General features: G+C 37.0%; 1 protein-coding gene across 1 annotated transcript in view; it reads left to right on the top strand.

The window, feature by feature from the left end:
- HAO1 (hydroxyacid oxidase 1) overlaps positions 1 to 12,913 on the top strand; it is a 57,531-nt gene that overhangs the window by 31,249 nt on the left and 13,369 nt on the right. Inside the window, exon 4 of the mRNA XM_054467662.2 lies at positions 2,878 to 3,053. Within this exon, the coding sequence (XP_054323637.1) occupies positions 2,878 to 3,053 (176 nt within the window). The remainder of the gene's footprint in view (positions 1 to 2,877; positions 3,054 to 12,913) is intronic.

The following is a 12,913-nucleotide window of genomic DNA, read 5'->3' as shown; positions in this document are numbered from 1 at the left end:
TGCACTGAAATTTCTGTAAGGCAACATTCATTCAAGTGTTGATCCGCATTTCACCATCCAAGAATAACAACAGTTATTTATATAATTTTATCCATGTTTCTGTTTTTTCCTATCCATTTCACCCTTTCACCCCACCCCTGCTGAAACACTGGAGCTTGTTTGGGATGGGGGTGGGGTGCCATGCAGACTATATACACATACAGATGTTTTTCTTTTTCTTTTCCTGGTCTTGCTATGGGATAGACAGACTGGACGTCTTCTTATTAACAATACTATTTAAAAGTTTGGAATTTATTATCATTTAATCATCTGTAAGTAATGAAATAGGTCTTCATGGTAAGGATGTGTTTATTGAACAGCGGTTAGCTTTATTCAAATTAGGGTGACCACAGAACACCAAGGACTATGATATAATGTACAACCCTAAGTGGTTTGATTTAAATAAAAAGAAAGTCCAGGCATTTCAGCTAAAATCCCCACCAAAGCCCAACGACTAGATGGGCATCCATATGACTCAATGAAATTTTCTATGATCTTAAATGGCTATCTGAGTCCGTGAAACTATAGGACTAACTATTCAGTCCTTATTGAGAAAGCCTTGTTAATAGCTTGAATTGAGTTATATGGGATATGAATGTTCATATCTTTATGACAATATATGCAACCTAAGCTACATAACCAGCTATGTCAGCTAAAATACTCTAAAGTGTAAAAAATCATAGTTTTCTATTAAAGGAAGTCATGATTGTTAAAAATAATTTTTAAATAGTGTGCCTAGATTCTTCTAGTATAATATATAATTTTCTTTTTTTTTTGAGATGGAGTCTTGCTCTGTTACCCAGGCTGGGGTGCAGTGGCTGGAGTTGCTCACTGCAACCTCCGCCTCCCAGGTTCAAGCGATTCTCATGCCTCAGCCTCCCAAGTAGCTGAGATTACACGTGCCCGCCACTATGCCCGGCTAATTTTTTTGAATTTTTAGTGGAGACTGGGTTTCATCATGTTGGCCAGGCTGGTCTTGAACTCCCGACCTCAGGTGATCCGCCCACCTCGGCCTCCCAAACTGCTGGGATTACAGGCATGAGCCATTGCGCCCAGCTGATACGTAAATTTTTATATGGCTCCATGATCTTCTCTACATTTAATGACAGAACTGGTGGAGGGGAAGAAAGAGATAGGACTAAGCCAGAGATCAATATACATACAACTATACTTTGACCAAAAAAAGGAGATTGACTGGCAGGGGAATTAATAGTATGCAGAAGAGCAAGGTGAGTCCAGTCACTGTCATTATTCAAAAACAGCCTTTCAGGAGAAGAAGTTTGCAACTGAATTTGGGACTGTGGTCAGATAAGTCACAGGAATGATTCTATTGTGTATCCTGAAGTCATCCATCCAGCTAGGAGTCAGAGGTGCAGGCTGAAAATACATTGCCCCTAGAGTGGGGAACTGCCAAAATCTAGCCAGGATATAAGGCCAAGAGAAAAGACCTCAGGCACAGGGGAAGCCAGCTTCAGAATCTTAGAGGTGAGTTAGAGAAATACTGGGCTAAGCTGGGTCAACAAAAATAGTCATACGGGAAGGAAGCAACTCAGTGGTACTTTGTCTCAGTTTGGGTTCTCCTAGAAGCAGGCTGTGAGCCTATGATTTCAGTGCAAGTAGTTCATAGGGAAGATGAAGGGAATACTGCTAGAGGAGTAGGAAAGTGAGGCAAGGGAGAGAAGGCATTGAACAAAGGGCATAATACCAAGACAGCTACAGTTGGGGCAACTGAAGCTTAAATCTGCTGGAAAATTCTGGAAGCTTAGGCAGAATTTATCTCAGAGTTAGTCTACATAGGGGTGAGGGAGCTGGGGTATTTACACTTCAACATCCCTAATGCCTCCAGTCTGCTGTGTGGGTTGTGACTCAGGCCCAGGAGCAAGAAAAAACCACTGGCAGAGAAATGAAGGTATTGATAATTGAAAAGCTCATGTCCTTGTCAAACTTGTCTGGAAGATTAGAAAAGTTTGAGTCAGCAGACCGAGAAGTTCAGAGAGAACAACTAAAAGTGGGAGGGAAAGGCAAGAGGTGACAACTCATCTGCTGGGAAACACTTCCCACTTCTCCCGTGCCCACCCCCACCATCACTACTGCAATAGCAGGCAAGAAGGAGTCTACAGGGGCAACAGACAGTCGTGTTAACACCTGTTACTGCAGTTCCAACCTCTTCTAGAATTTTCTACAAGGACATTGGAAGGTTTCCTGAGGTCAGGTGCAATAGCCAGGAGGAAACTGAGATCTGAGCAAAGAGAATAGTGTTAGGAGCGAAGTCAAGGGACCCAGTTTGGAGCTCAAATACCGCTATTAGCTAGTTCTATATTTGAGGCAATTCATTTTGTACCTCTGTTTTTATTTTCTATGGGAATCATAGAGTATCAATGTTACTTTCTAAGAGTCTTTTAAAGAAATATTGTGATAATTTTGACATACAAAACCCTTTATAAATTATAATGCACCATAAAAATGCTTTTTAAATTGTGATTAATTTGCATTGCTGGCTGAAAATAGTGTCAACTCTATTGTCTATATCCATAAACTGGCTTAAAAATGAGATGTTTAAATATGAACACATTTTTTTTTCTTCAAACAGATTTGTTTGTGTAAACACAGCCTAAGATGTAAAATAAAATTTAGGTCACTGATTAAGACCACTAGAGTATCACATTTAGTCTAGAGTCCTACATCAAAATATGGAAAATATGTGTGCAATTGACTTGTAGATAAATGAGGAGTGAATAGCCAACTGGTTTGAAAAGGGCAACATTTTTCATTGAATGAATCATTGGAAAGATATTTCTGATTTGGCAAAATTCTCATTTTATGCATTTCTTATTTTAGGATGAAAAATTTTGAAACCAGTACTTTATCATTTTCTCCTGAGGAAAATTTCGGAGATGACAGTGGACTTGCTGCATATGTGGCTAAAGCAATAGACCCATCTATCAGCTGGGAAGATATCAAATGGCTGAGAAGACTGACATCATTGCCAATTGTTGCAAAGGGCATTTTGAGAGGTTCGTTTATTTCTGTACTTGAATTCATACTGACTTTATGATCCTTTGTGGATACAGTCATAATATTCTTAAAGGAAAATAACAAGGAAAAATTAACATGGAAATTGAGAGAGACATTCCAACTCTCAATTCTCTGTTTTCATGTTAGTGAGTAAATATTTCTTCATTCTTAGGTAATATTCTGAAGCAGAGCTAAACTCTCATGAAGCAGAAAGTTACCTTTTTCAAAGAATTGGGATGCTATTGCCTTATTTCAGAGCTGTTACTGAATCATGAAGCCTGGCAAGATCTTGGTAGAATGTCATGCGTTCATTGCTTTACCTGAAAGCTACAACAGTTGCTCTCAGACCAAAGAGAAGCCCCAAGGAGATATTATGACAGACAGACTTGTTTTAAGAGCTTTTACTCTTTTTCTTGTGCTCCCTCCAGTACAAATGGCTAGGACTAGTTTTTGAGTGTGGTAAAACCCACATCACCTCTCTGAAGAGAATGGCTGACTAGTATGGTCAGATGCTCAATTATCAAGCCATGGGTAATAAGAAACTTAACTATTTCCTCCAGCATCCCCATATATTCAGATCCCACGGGGAGGTACCAATGACTATAATAATTTTAGAGTGTAAATGTGTTTACCCACAAAAATGTTTTCTTGCCTTTGAAAACATTTTTTTTAGTATGGTTATATAGATAACTGCCAAAACCTTTTTTTTTAACTGAAATGTTTGAGTAAGTGACTTTAGGATGAGAGTCTGTCCATTAATGTATGTCTATTAAATGACTTTGAATCAAAACTTTTTCATAGATTTTACTTGAACGTGTCTGAGTCATGTGGTCCCTATTTACAAAGGTCTACCTACTTTGACTATTTAATTTTATGTGTGAAGAAATGAGCTTATAAAAGTAAAAGAAATAAGCCCAGTGCAGCATTTAAGTAGTGGAGATATGTTTAAATCCAGATGTTCTTATTCTGTGCTTAAACAAATTAAATTAGTTTTTTAAATAGATATATAATAGTTGTACATATGCATAGAGCATATAGTGATGTTTCAATACCTACAATGTGTAGTAATCATATCAGGGTAATTAGCATATCCATCATCTCAAACATTATTCTGTACTTATAAAAAAATTGTTCACTATTTCCTACTGATCACTGTCCTAGTTCAAAATTTCTGTGGATTATACTTCAACGAATATGTATTGGTTTGGTTTACAGACACCTTTAAACAATGGTTTCACTTCCTTTACTTGCATCCATGTTGTTATCCATGATTACTAGTGCTACTTACTGTGGCTGCATTCAACTGTGGGGACTAAATAATATTAACCTGAAGGTTCTGTGCCATTCATTTATTTATTCATTCATCCATTCTCTTATTCACTCACTCACTCATTCATTCCATAAATATCATAATTACTGTGTGCTAAAATATTTTTATAAAATAAGATAATTTTATATCCTTGGATAAGAAGACAGTCTATTCTTGTAGGAGACAGATATATAAACAAGCATTTTGGGTGCAATAAAATGTTACATAGAAATCTATGCAATGTAAGGGCGTGCCTTAAAAAAGAATATGGACAATAATGTAAGAGTGGGTTAGAAAACACTTTTCAGAATGAAAGATGATGCTTGAGTTTTGCCATGATATCAAGCCAATAGACTCTACTTCAGACTGAAGTACTGGCAGAATAAAGCAATTATGCATAACAATTTGTAAAACACATAAGCCATTTAGAGAATTTAGACTTTAAAGTGGCTGAGAACCACTGAAGTGTCTTGATCAGAGAAGCAATCTCATCATATAAGCATTTTACAGAAATCATGCTTTGCACAATGGACCTAATGGATGGAGGTGGCAAAATTGTGGTCAGGGAAGATATTTAGGAACTGCTGTTGCCCAGAAAAGAGATAATTGTAGAGATGACCCAGAGTAATGGCAGGGAGGGGACTGAGAAGGTATAATTAAATTAGAAAATTAAGACAGTTAATCACAGAGATGGCCCAGGGGATCTGGCTTTAAAACATTAAGAAAGAATAGAATTTTAGTCTTGTTCCATAATTGTTTCAAATAAGGAACAAAGAAGGAGGTCGTTTTATTTTTTAATCACCTTTTCAGTCTAGGATTTCCAGTGTATATCATTTTCTACAACTTTATTCCTTAAGATATGTGCAAATCAATTGAATTAGATTTACTATCACACGTTATGTTGAAAAATATTTTGGTTTCTAGATCTTCATTCTGTTATCACTTTAGCTAGGACCACTGCCACCACCACCACCACCACCACCACCACCACTACCACAACCTCCATTACCGGGACAACCACCAGCACTGCTGCCACCACTACTGCTATCACCATCACCACTCCCATCACCATTATCACCACCACCACCACCACCACTACCACCATAACCACAACCTCCATCAACACCACCATTACCAGGAACAACCACCACCACTGCCACCACCACCACTGCTATCATCACCACCACCATCACCACTCCCATCACCACTATGATCACCACCACCACCAGCACCATAACCACAACCACCATCAACACTACCATTACCAAGACAACCACCACCACCTCCAACACCACCACCACTATCACCACTACCACCACCACCACTCCTATCACCACCAGGACCACCATGACCACCACTGCCACCATCATCACCACCTCTCTTTTCTTCTCATCCATATGGATTTCTGGCTTGCTTCTAAATATTTTTGTGACATTTTACACACAGTAGATAGCCCAAATATTTATTTACTGAACTTCTTGATGAAAACTATGAGTCTATCTAATTAGAGAAAGCTCAAAAAAAAAAAAAAACAAGATAAGGAGAGATGGGACATTTGACATTTAAAGGGAAATAACTTATTTATACATGTACAGTTTACATCATCTACTTTTCTGTAACTATTTGGTTCTTTTATTTAACAAACAAGAATCATCTCTATGACAACAATTGCACCAAGTAACACATACGCTCAATCTGGATCGGAAGGGAGCGGTGGCAGGGCCAGTTCTGGGAAATCCAATTTTCTCCATTTCACAGGTCCTCATGCGGAAATCACATGGATTGACTGAGAGTCACCCATCCTCTTTCATTTTCCTTTTTCAGAAAAGTGCAGATTATATTTTCAGGAACATGAAATCATGAGCGACTGTAAAGATCTAGACCAAACATCTGACTGTCTCACCATTTTAATAATTGTATTTTAATGAATGCAAATTAGAATGGAAGATGTAATCTCTTACTGTGTGTGATTAAACTGCCCTTAGAGAACTTCAACGCAAGCTCCTAACATGTACTTGAGACAGAATTTGGTCTTTGTCAGAACTCACACTAGCAGACAAATGGCTTTTTTGAGCAAAGGCATAGTGCCTTTTAGAGTTCTTTTCTTTTTCCTTTAATTTATTTAAATTAGGCTGTCTCACTTCTACTGTGGCTTTGTGTTTCTGAGAAACTTTTCTCTAGTCAGCTCTTCATATACAGGCATACCTCAGAGACATTGTGGATTCAGTTCTGGACCACCACAATAAATCAAGTCACGTAATTTTTTTGTCTTCCCAGTGCATATGAAAGTTATGTTTTTGCTATACTGTAGTCTATTTTGTGCAACAGCATTATGCCTAAAAAACAATGTATATACCTTAATTAAAAAATACGTTACTCCTAAAAAATGCTAATGATCACCTGAGCCTTCAGTGAGTTGTAGTCTTTTTGCTGGTGGAGGATCTTTCCTAGGTGTTGATGGTTGCTGACTGATCAGGGTGGTGGTTGCTGAAGGTTTAAGGTGGCTGTGGTAACTTCTTAAAATAAGACAATGAAGTTTGATGCATTGATTAACTTTTCCTTTCAGGAAAGATTTCTCTGTACCATGAGAAGCTATTTGATAGCATTTTACCCACAGTACAACTTTTTCAACATTGGAGTCAGTCCTTTCAAACTGCCGCTGCTTTATCTGTGAAGTTTATGTAATATTCTAAATCCTTTGTTGTTATTTCAGCAATGTTCACAGCACCTTCACCAGGAGTTGATTCCATCCCAAGAAACCACTTTCTTTGCTCATCCATAAGAAGAAACTCTTCATTCATTTAAGTTTTATCACATGGTTGCAGCAATTTAGTCACAGCTTCAGGCTCCACATCTAATTCAGTTCTCTTAATGTTTCTGCCACATCAGCAGTGACTTTCTCCACCACAGTCTTGAACTCCTCAAAGTCATCCATGAGGGTTGGAATCAACATCTTCCAAATTCCTGTAAATGCTGATATTTTGACCTCCTCCTGTAAATCACAAATGTTCTTAATGGCATCTAGATGGTGAATCCTTTCCAGAAAATTTTCAATTTGTTTTGCTCAGATTCATCAGAGGAATCATTAACTATAGCAGCTATACTCTTATTAAATATATTTCTTAACTAATAAGACTTGAAAGTCAAAATTACTCCTTGATCCATGGGCTATGGAGTGGAGGTTGTGTCAACAGGCATAAAAACATTAATCTTTTTGTGTTTTTCCACCAGAACTCTTGAGTCACTAGGTGCACTGTCAATGAGCAGTGATATTTTGAAAGAAATCTTTTTTTTCTGAGCAGCAGCTCTCGACAGTGGGCTTAACATATTTAGTAAACCGTGCTGTAAACAGATGTGCTGTCATTCAGACTGTTGTTTTATTTATAGAGCACAGGCACAGATTTGGTATAATTCCTAGGGTTATACTTTGAAGCCATGAATAGACTTCTCCTCTCTAGCTATGAAAGTCCTAGATGGCATCTTCTTCCAGTATGAGGAAGGCTTGTTTGGAAGAAGATGCCATACAGCCTGTTTCATCTACACTGAAAATATGTTGTTCAATGTAGCCATCTCCATCAATTTTCTTAGCTAGATCTCCTGGATAACTTGCTGCAGCTTTTCCATCAGCACTCAGCTGCTTCATCTTGCACTTTTATGTTATGGAGATGGCTCCTTTCTTTAAACCTTAGGAATCAACCTCTGCTAACTTGAAACTTTTTTTCTGCAGCTTCCTCACCTCTCTCAGCCTTTATAGAATTGAAGAGAGTTACGGTGTTGCTCTGGATTAGGCTTTGGTTTAAGGGAGAGTGGTGGCTGGTTTGATCATCTATCCAGACCACTCAAACGTTCTCCCTATCAGCAATAAGGCTGCTGTGCTCTCTTATCATTTCTATGTTCACTAGAGTAGTAGCTTCAATTTCCTTTAAGAATTTTTTGTTTGCATTCACAACTTAGCTGTTTGGCACAAGGAGCCTAGCTTTTGTCCTGTCTTGGCCTTTCACATGCCTTCCTCACTAAGCTTAATAATTTCTGGTTTTTAATTTAAAGTGAGAGGTATGTGACTCTTCCTTGAGTGCTTCGAAGCCATTGTAGAGTTATTAGTTGGCCTGATTTCAATATTGTTGCTTCTCAGGGAATAGGGAGGCCTGAGGAGAGGGAGAGAGATGGGCGAGTGGCCAGTGAGTGGAGCAGTCAGAACACACACATTTATTGATTAAGTTCCTCATTTTAAAGGGGGTGGTTCATGGCACCCTCAAACAATTACAATAGTAACATCAAAGATCACTAATCACAGATCACCCTAACAGATGTAACAACAATGAAAAAGTTTGAAATAGAGTGAGAATGACCAAACTGTGACGTAGGGATACAAAGTGAGCACGTGCTGTTAGAAAAATAGTGCTGATACACTTGCTTGATGCGGGGTTGCCACAATGCCACTTGAGCATTGTACATACCTTAATTAAAAATACCTTACTGCTAAAAAATGCTAATGATTATCTGAGCCTTCAGCGAGTTGTAGTCTTTTTGCTGGTGGAGGGTCTTTCCTAGATGTTGATGGCTGCTAACTGATCAAGGTGGTGATTTTCAATTTCTAGAAAACTCAGTAGCTGCAAATTGCTATAAAGCAAAGTGCGATAAAACAAGGTATGCCTGTATACATTGTTCAAGATACTCTAAAAAAAATTCACTTAATGTTCCTGGATTGTGTTTAAAATTGCTGTCATGTGTCTGGGATTTAGTTACTACTCTCCTCTAAGTCAGAACAGATTCCTAGGCCAAAAGCTCCAAGGGTTTGAAGGCTGAGCTCAAATCTTGAGTACTTACACTTTGAGTACTTGAGTACTTATATTTCACTTTTATACCTTGTTTTAAATTAAATATGGAAATAAAATATTAATAAGATAGCAAACAATGCTTAATGGCAAATTCACAAATATGGAATGCCACACTCTTAAACTCTAAGAATTAATAAAAATATCCAAGATTCATGAACATTTTGCTAAGTGGGAATATTTTGGCCCTTTCACTAAGGCAAAATTGCTTTTCTCTCTGTGTTAAAATAAATTGTAAAACCGTGGACAAGGCTGCATAAGCAGCTAATAAAAGGTGCTTATATCTGGTTATAAATTATCCTTATTGTCTTTGCTTCTCTAGAAATTCACAATCCTATCCTCCGAGCAAATCATTATGTCATTTCTCCCTATATTCCCAATACTACCTGCAGAATATAAAAACCACTTGAAATGGTGGCAGATAACAGACTGTTATGGGAGCACTTTATCATATGGGAGGCACTTTATCATAGTAATCTTGACTAGGATAAAACTGTTATAAACAGAACTCAAATAGAGTTGCCAAACGCATCCTGCAAATAAATCTTTCTCCACCTACTCATCTTTTTAGTTTATATTCCCTGCACCATCAGAGGAAAATGGTAATAATAGTTAATATTTATCTGAGTGTTCAACATGTATCAGGCAGTTTCTAAACACACATTCAACTCATTTAATCCACAAGCTAATCATATGTGGGTCTCTATCCTCATTTTATGGCTTAGGACAATGATGCACCGAGAAGTTAAGAAACTTGCCACTTACACAGCAAGCGAGCAGCAGATGTGGGATTTAAGTCCAGGTGGTCTGATGACTTACCCTAAGCAGTGAATCACTTCTTCCTTCTGTACGGGATCTGTCTATTGATAATACTTAATTTCTCATAATGCAGGTTGTAGCTACATGGTGGCAGACACAGGAATATAAACTGGAGAGCTATACATATGCTCAATTACAAGGTTTGAAAAACTACCATTGTCTATGTTTTTTAAGTGGTTTTTTTTTTTTTACATTTGACTTGAAGTTCAGGATCATGTACATAACTAGATAACCAGAGCAAACCACACCAATTCAGAATATTATTTTATACTGTTTAATAAGGTTATTTATGACTACACCTAGGTTTTTAAAATAAATACCATGCTATGTCTATTAGGACAGGTAAGCTCATGGAAACATTGAAGGTGAGCTGTGTAATATGACAGCTATATAAGTTAATTAAAATGAAATAAAGGCCAAATTCCAGTTTCTTAGTCACACTGCCACATATCAGTTGGTCAGTGGCTACATGACTAGTGGTACTGTATGATGGAAGTGCACAGATCTAGAACATTTTTATTATCACAGAAAGTTCTATGGTAGTGCATTGAGCAGCCCTATCTTTAGAGAACCATTTATGAAATATGTTTGAGATGAAAGTGTACTGGGCTTCTGGTTTAAAATGATGGACTGAGTACTATGAATTCTCTCATTAAAGTCAAGACTCCATTGAAATTAAAGTACAGAAATGCAAATATGTATACACCAATGACAGCAAAGCAAAGGAGGATAAAGGACAGAAACAGCAGAGAAATTTTAAGAAACTTTTGAAAGCCTGTTGATAGCAGGAAAACATACAGAAAACTGTACCTTGAGATAGGTTTTCAGGAAATCCTAGAGGAGGTAGGGGTAGATTATGTAATAGAATGCTTGAGAGGCTGTAGGTATATAGTCTGCAAGGATGGCAGAGAGGGTAGTGAAGACTAAACACAAGGGGACTGACTGAAGATCAATATAGGAAGCTGTCATGCCTGCCAGCAATCTGCTCCCACCCCACTTCTTATGCAATAATGGACACTTGGCACTGACTTCTCAATAAGACAGTAGCTGATCCTTTCTAAAGAAATTAATGAATGGCTGGGATGAAATATGGGTGGGTGGCATTTCCAATATGACATGATTCTGTCCTGATTCTGACACTTGAGGAGCTCACAGTCTAATTGCCTCTTAGTTGACATTTCCTGCATTTTCTTACATGGAGGTCCAAGAAAGAATTTCCACTCCAGACAAGGACTTGGCAAGAACGAAACTAATTTATAAAACAGGGCAGTTCCTCAATCTTTCTTCCTTAAATATAAATGGAAAATTTAGCATCACTAGGCATATCAGAAACACCAAAACATAAAAAATCAAGATGAATCTATAGAAAAGCTTATCCCAGGGAAAAGAGATAAAACAAGAAAAAGAATTTTAAAAAATCCAAATGATAGACTCAAAAGAGTTGAAAATATATATATAAATAGGAAGAGTCTGCCATGAAAAGAAAATTAGAGCATAAAGAAGAGTTCCCAATGATTAGAAAAATGACTTCTGATTTTTTTAAAAAAGGGGAAGTCGAATATAAAAAAGAACTCTCAAAGATTAAAAACATGATTACTGAAATGACTGAATGGCTGAGCATAAAGTCAATAACATTTCCCAAAGGGTAAAACGACAATGAGAACAGTAAGATAAATAGAAAGAAAAAATTATTACATGAATGTACATGAAGACAACTTTAAAATGCCCAATATTCAACTGATAAGAGTTTCAGGTAGAAAAGTAAAAGAAAGAGGCCTAGAGGAAATTATTAAAGACCAACAATTTCCAAATGCTGATGATGTAAGTCATTAGAGTGAGAAAACAAATCACAACTTATCACGTTCCTTATGAAATTTCAGAAAAATAATGGTATAAAGAGATAAAACAAATATAAAACTCTTTACTTGTAAAATAATTCAAATCAAACTGGCATCAGTTCTTGCATTAGCAATGGGTACTAGAAAATGACTGATGTCTTTAAGGTTCTGAGGAAAATGGTTTTTCCACCTAGATTATTATACCCAATCCAATTGTCATTCACACACAAGAGAAGCTATTTAGGTGGTCTGTAAGTTTACCTCCCTTGGATCATTTTTAAGAAAGTGACAAAGGAATCTACTACAAACAAATGAGAATATAAACCAAATGAGGGCATACTCAGACTACAAGATATTCAACTCAGACAGAATAAGAGCAAACTCAAAGCTGAAGGCAGACATTATGTCTTGTGAGTAGCCACAACAGAATGGATCAGGAAGGCAGAGGGCTCCAGGGGTTATCTCCAGGCGGGGAATAAGGTGACCTAATAGGTTAGATCAAATAATTGAAAAGTTTGAAGGACTTGGTAATATTCTGAAGTTTCACAGTAAATGGAAAAAAAGAAAAGAAAAGAAAGGCAATTCGAAATCTAATCTAATCCTAATCACCTCCCAGAGACCCCATCTCCAAATGCCATCACATTGGGGATCAGGGCTTCAACATACAAATTTTGAGAGGATATAAATATTTAGTCTATAACATATAGGTTTAACAGTTTCCTATACCTATAATTTTAGGAGAAAAATATCACTATCATCATTTGAAAAAAATAAGAATAGTTGAAAAATAGCCTTGTATAAAACAAAGTTTGGAAAATGATAGCATATAATTTATAAAATAATTATCTTATCTTTTAAAATTATTCTTAGTCAAGTCTGCCCATTATCTCCATTGCTTAATTTTACAGATTACCAATGACCTATACCCATTTGCTTAAATTTCCAAGGCCTGATTTTTGCTACGCTCTTGAACCAGTTGGTTTTGCTTAGTATTGCATTTTGAATGTTAAACCTGATAACCAGTGTTGTTTTCATGATTCTTTTAGCAAATGGTTTGT

Source organism: Pongo pygmaeus, chromosome 21 (assembly GCF_028885625.2).
Source record: "Pongo pygmaeus isolate AG05252 chromosome 21, NHGRI_mPonPyg2-v2.0_pri, whole genome shotgun sequence".
Taxonomy (NCBI): Eukaryota; Metazoa; Chordata; class Mammalia; order Primates; family Hominidae; genus Pongo; species Pongo pygmaeus.
This window is presented reverse-complemented; position numbering and strand designations above follow the sequence as displayed.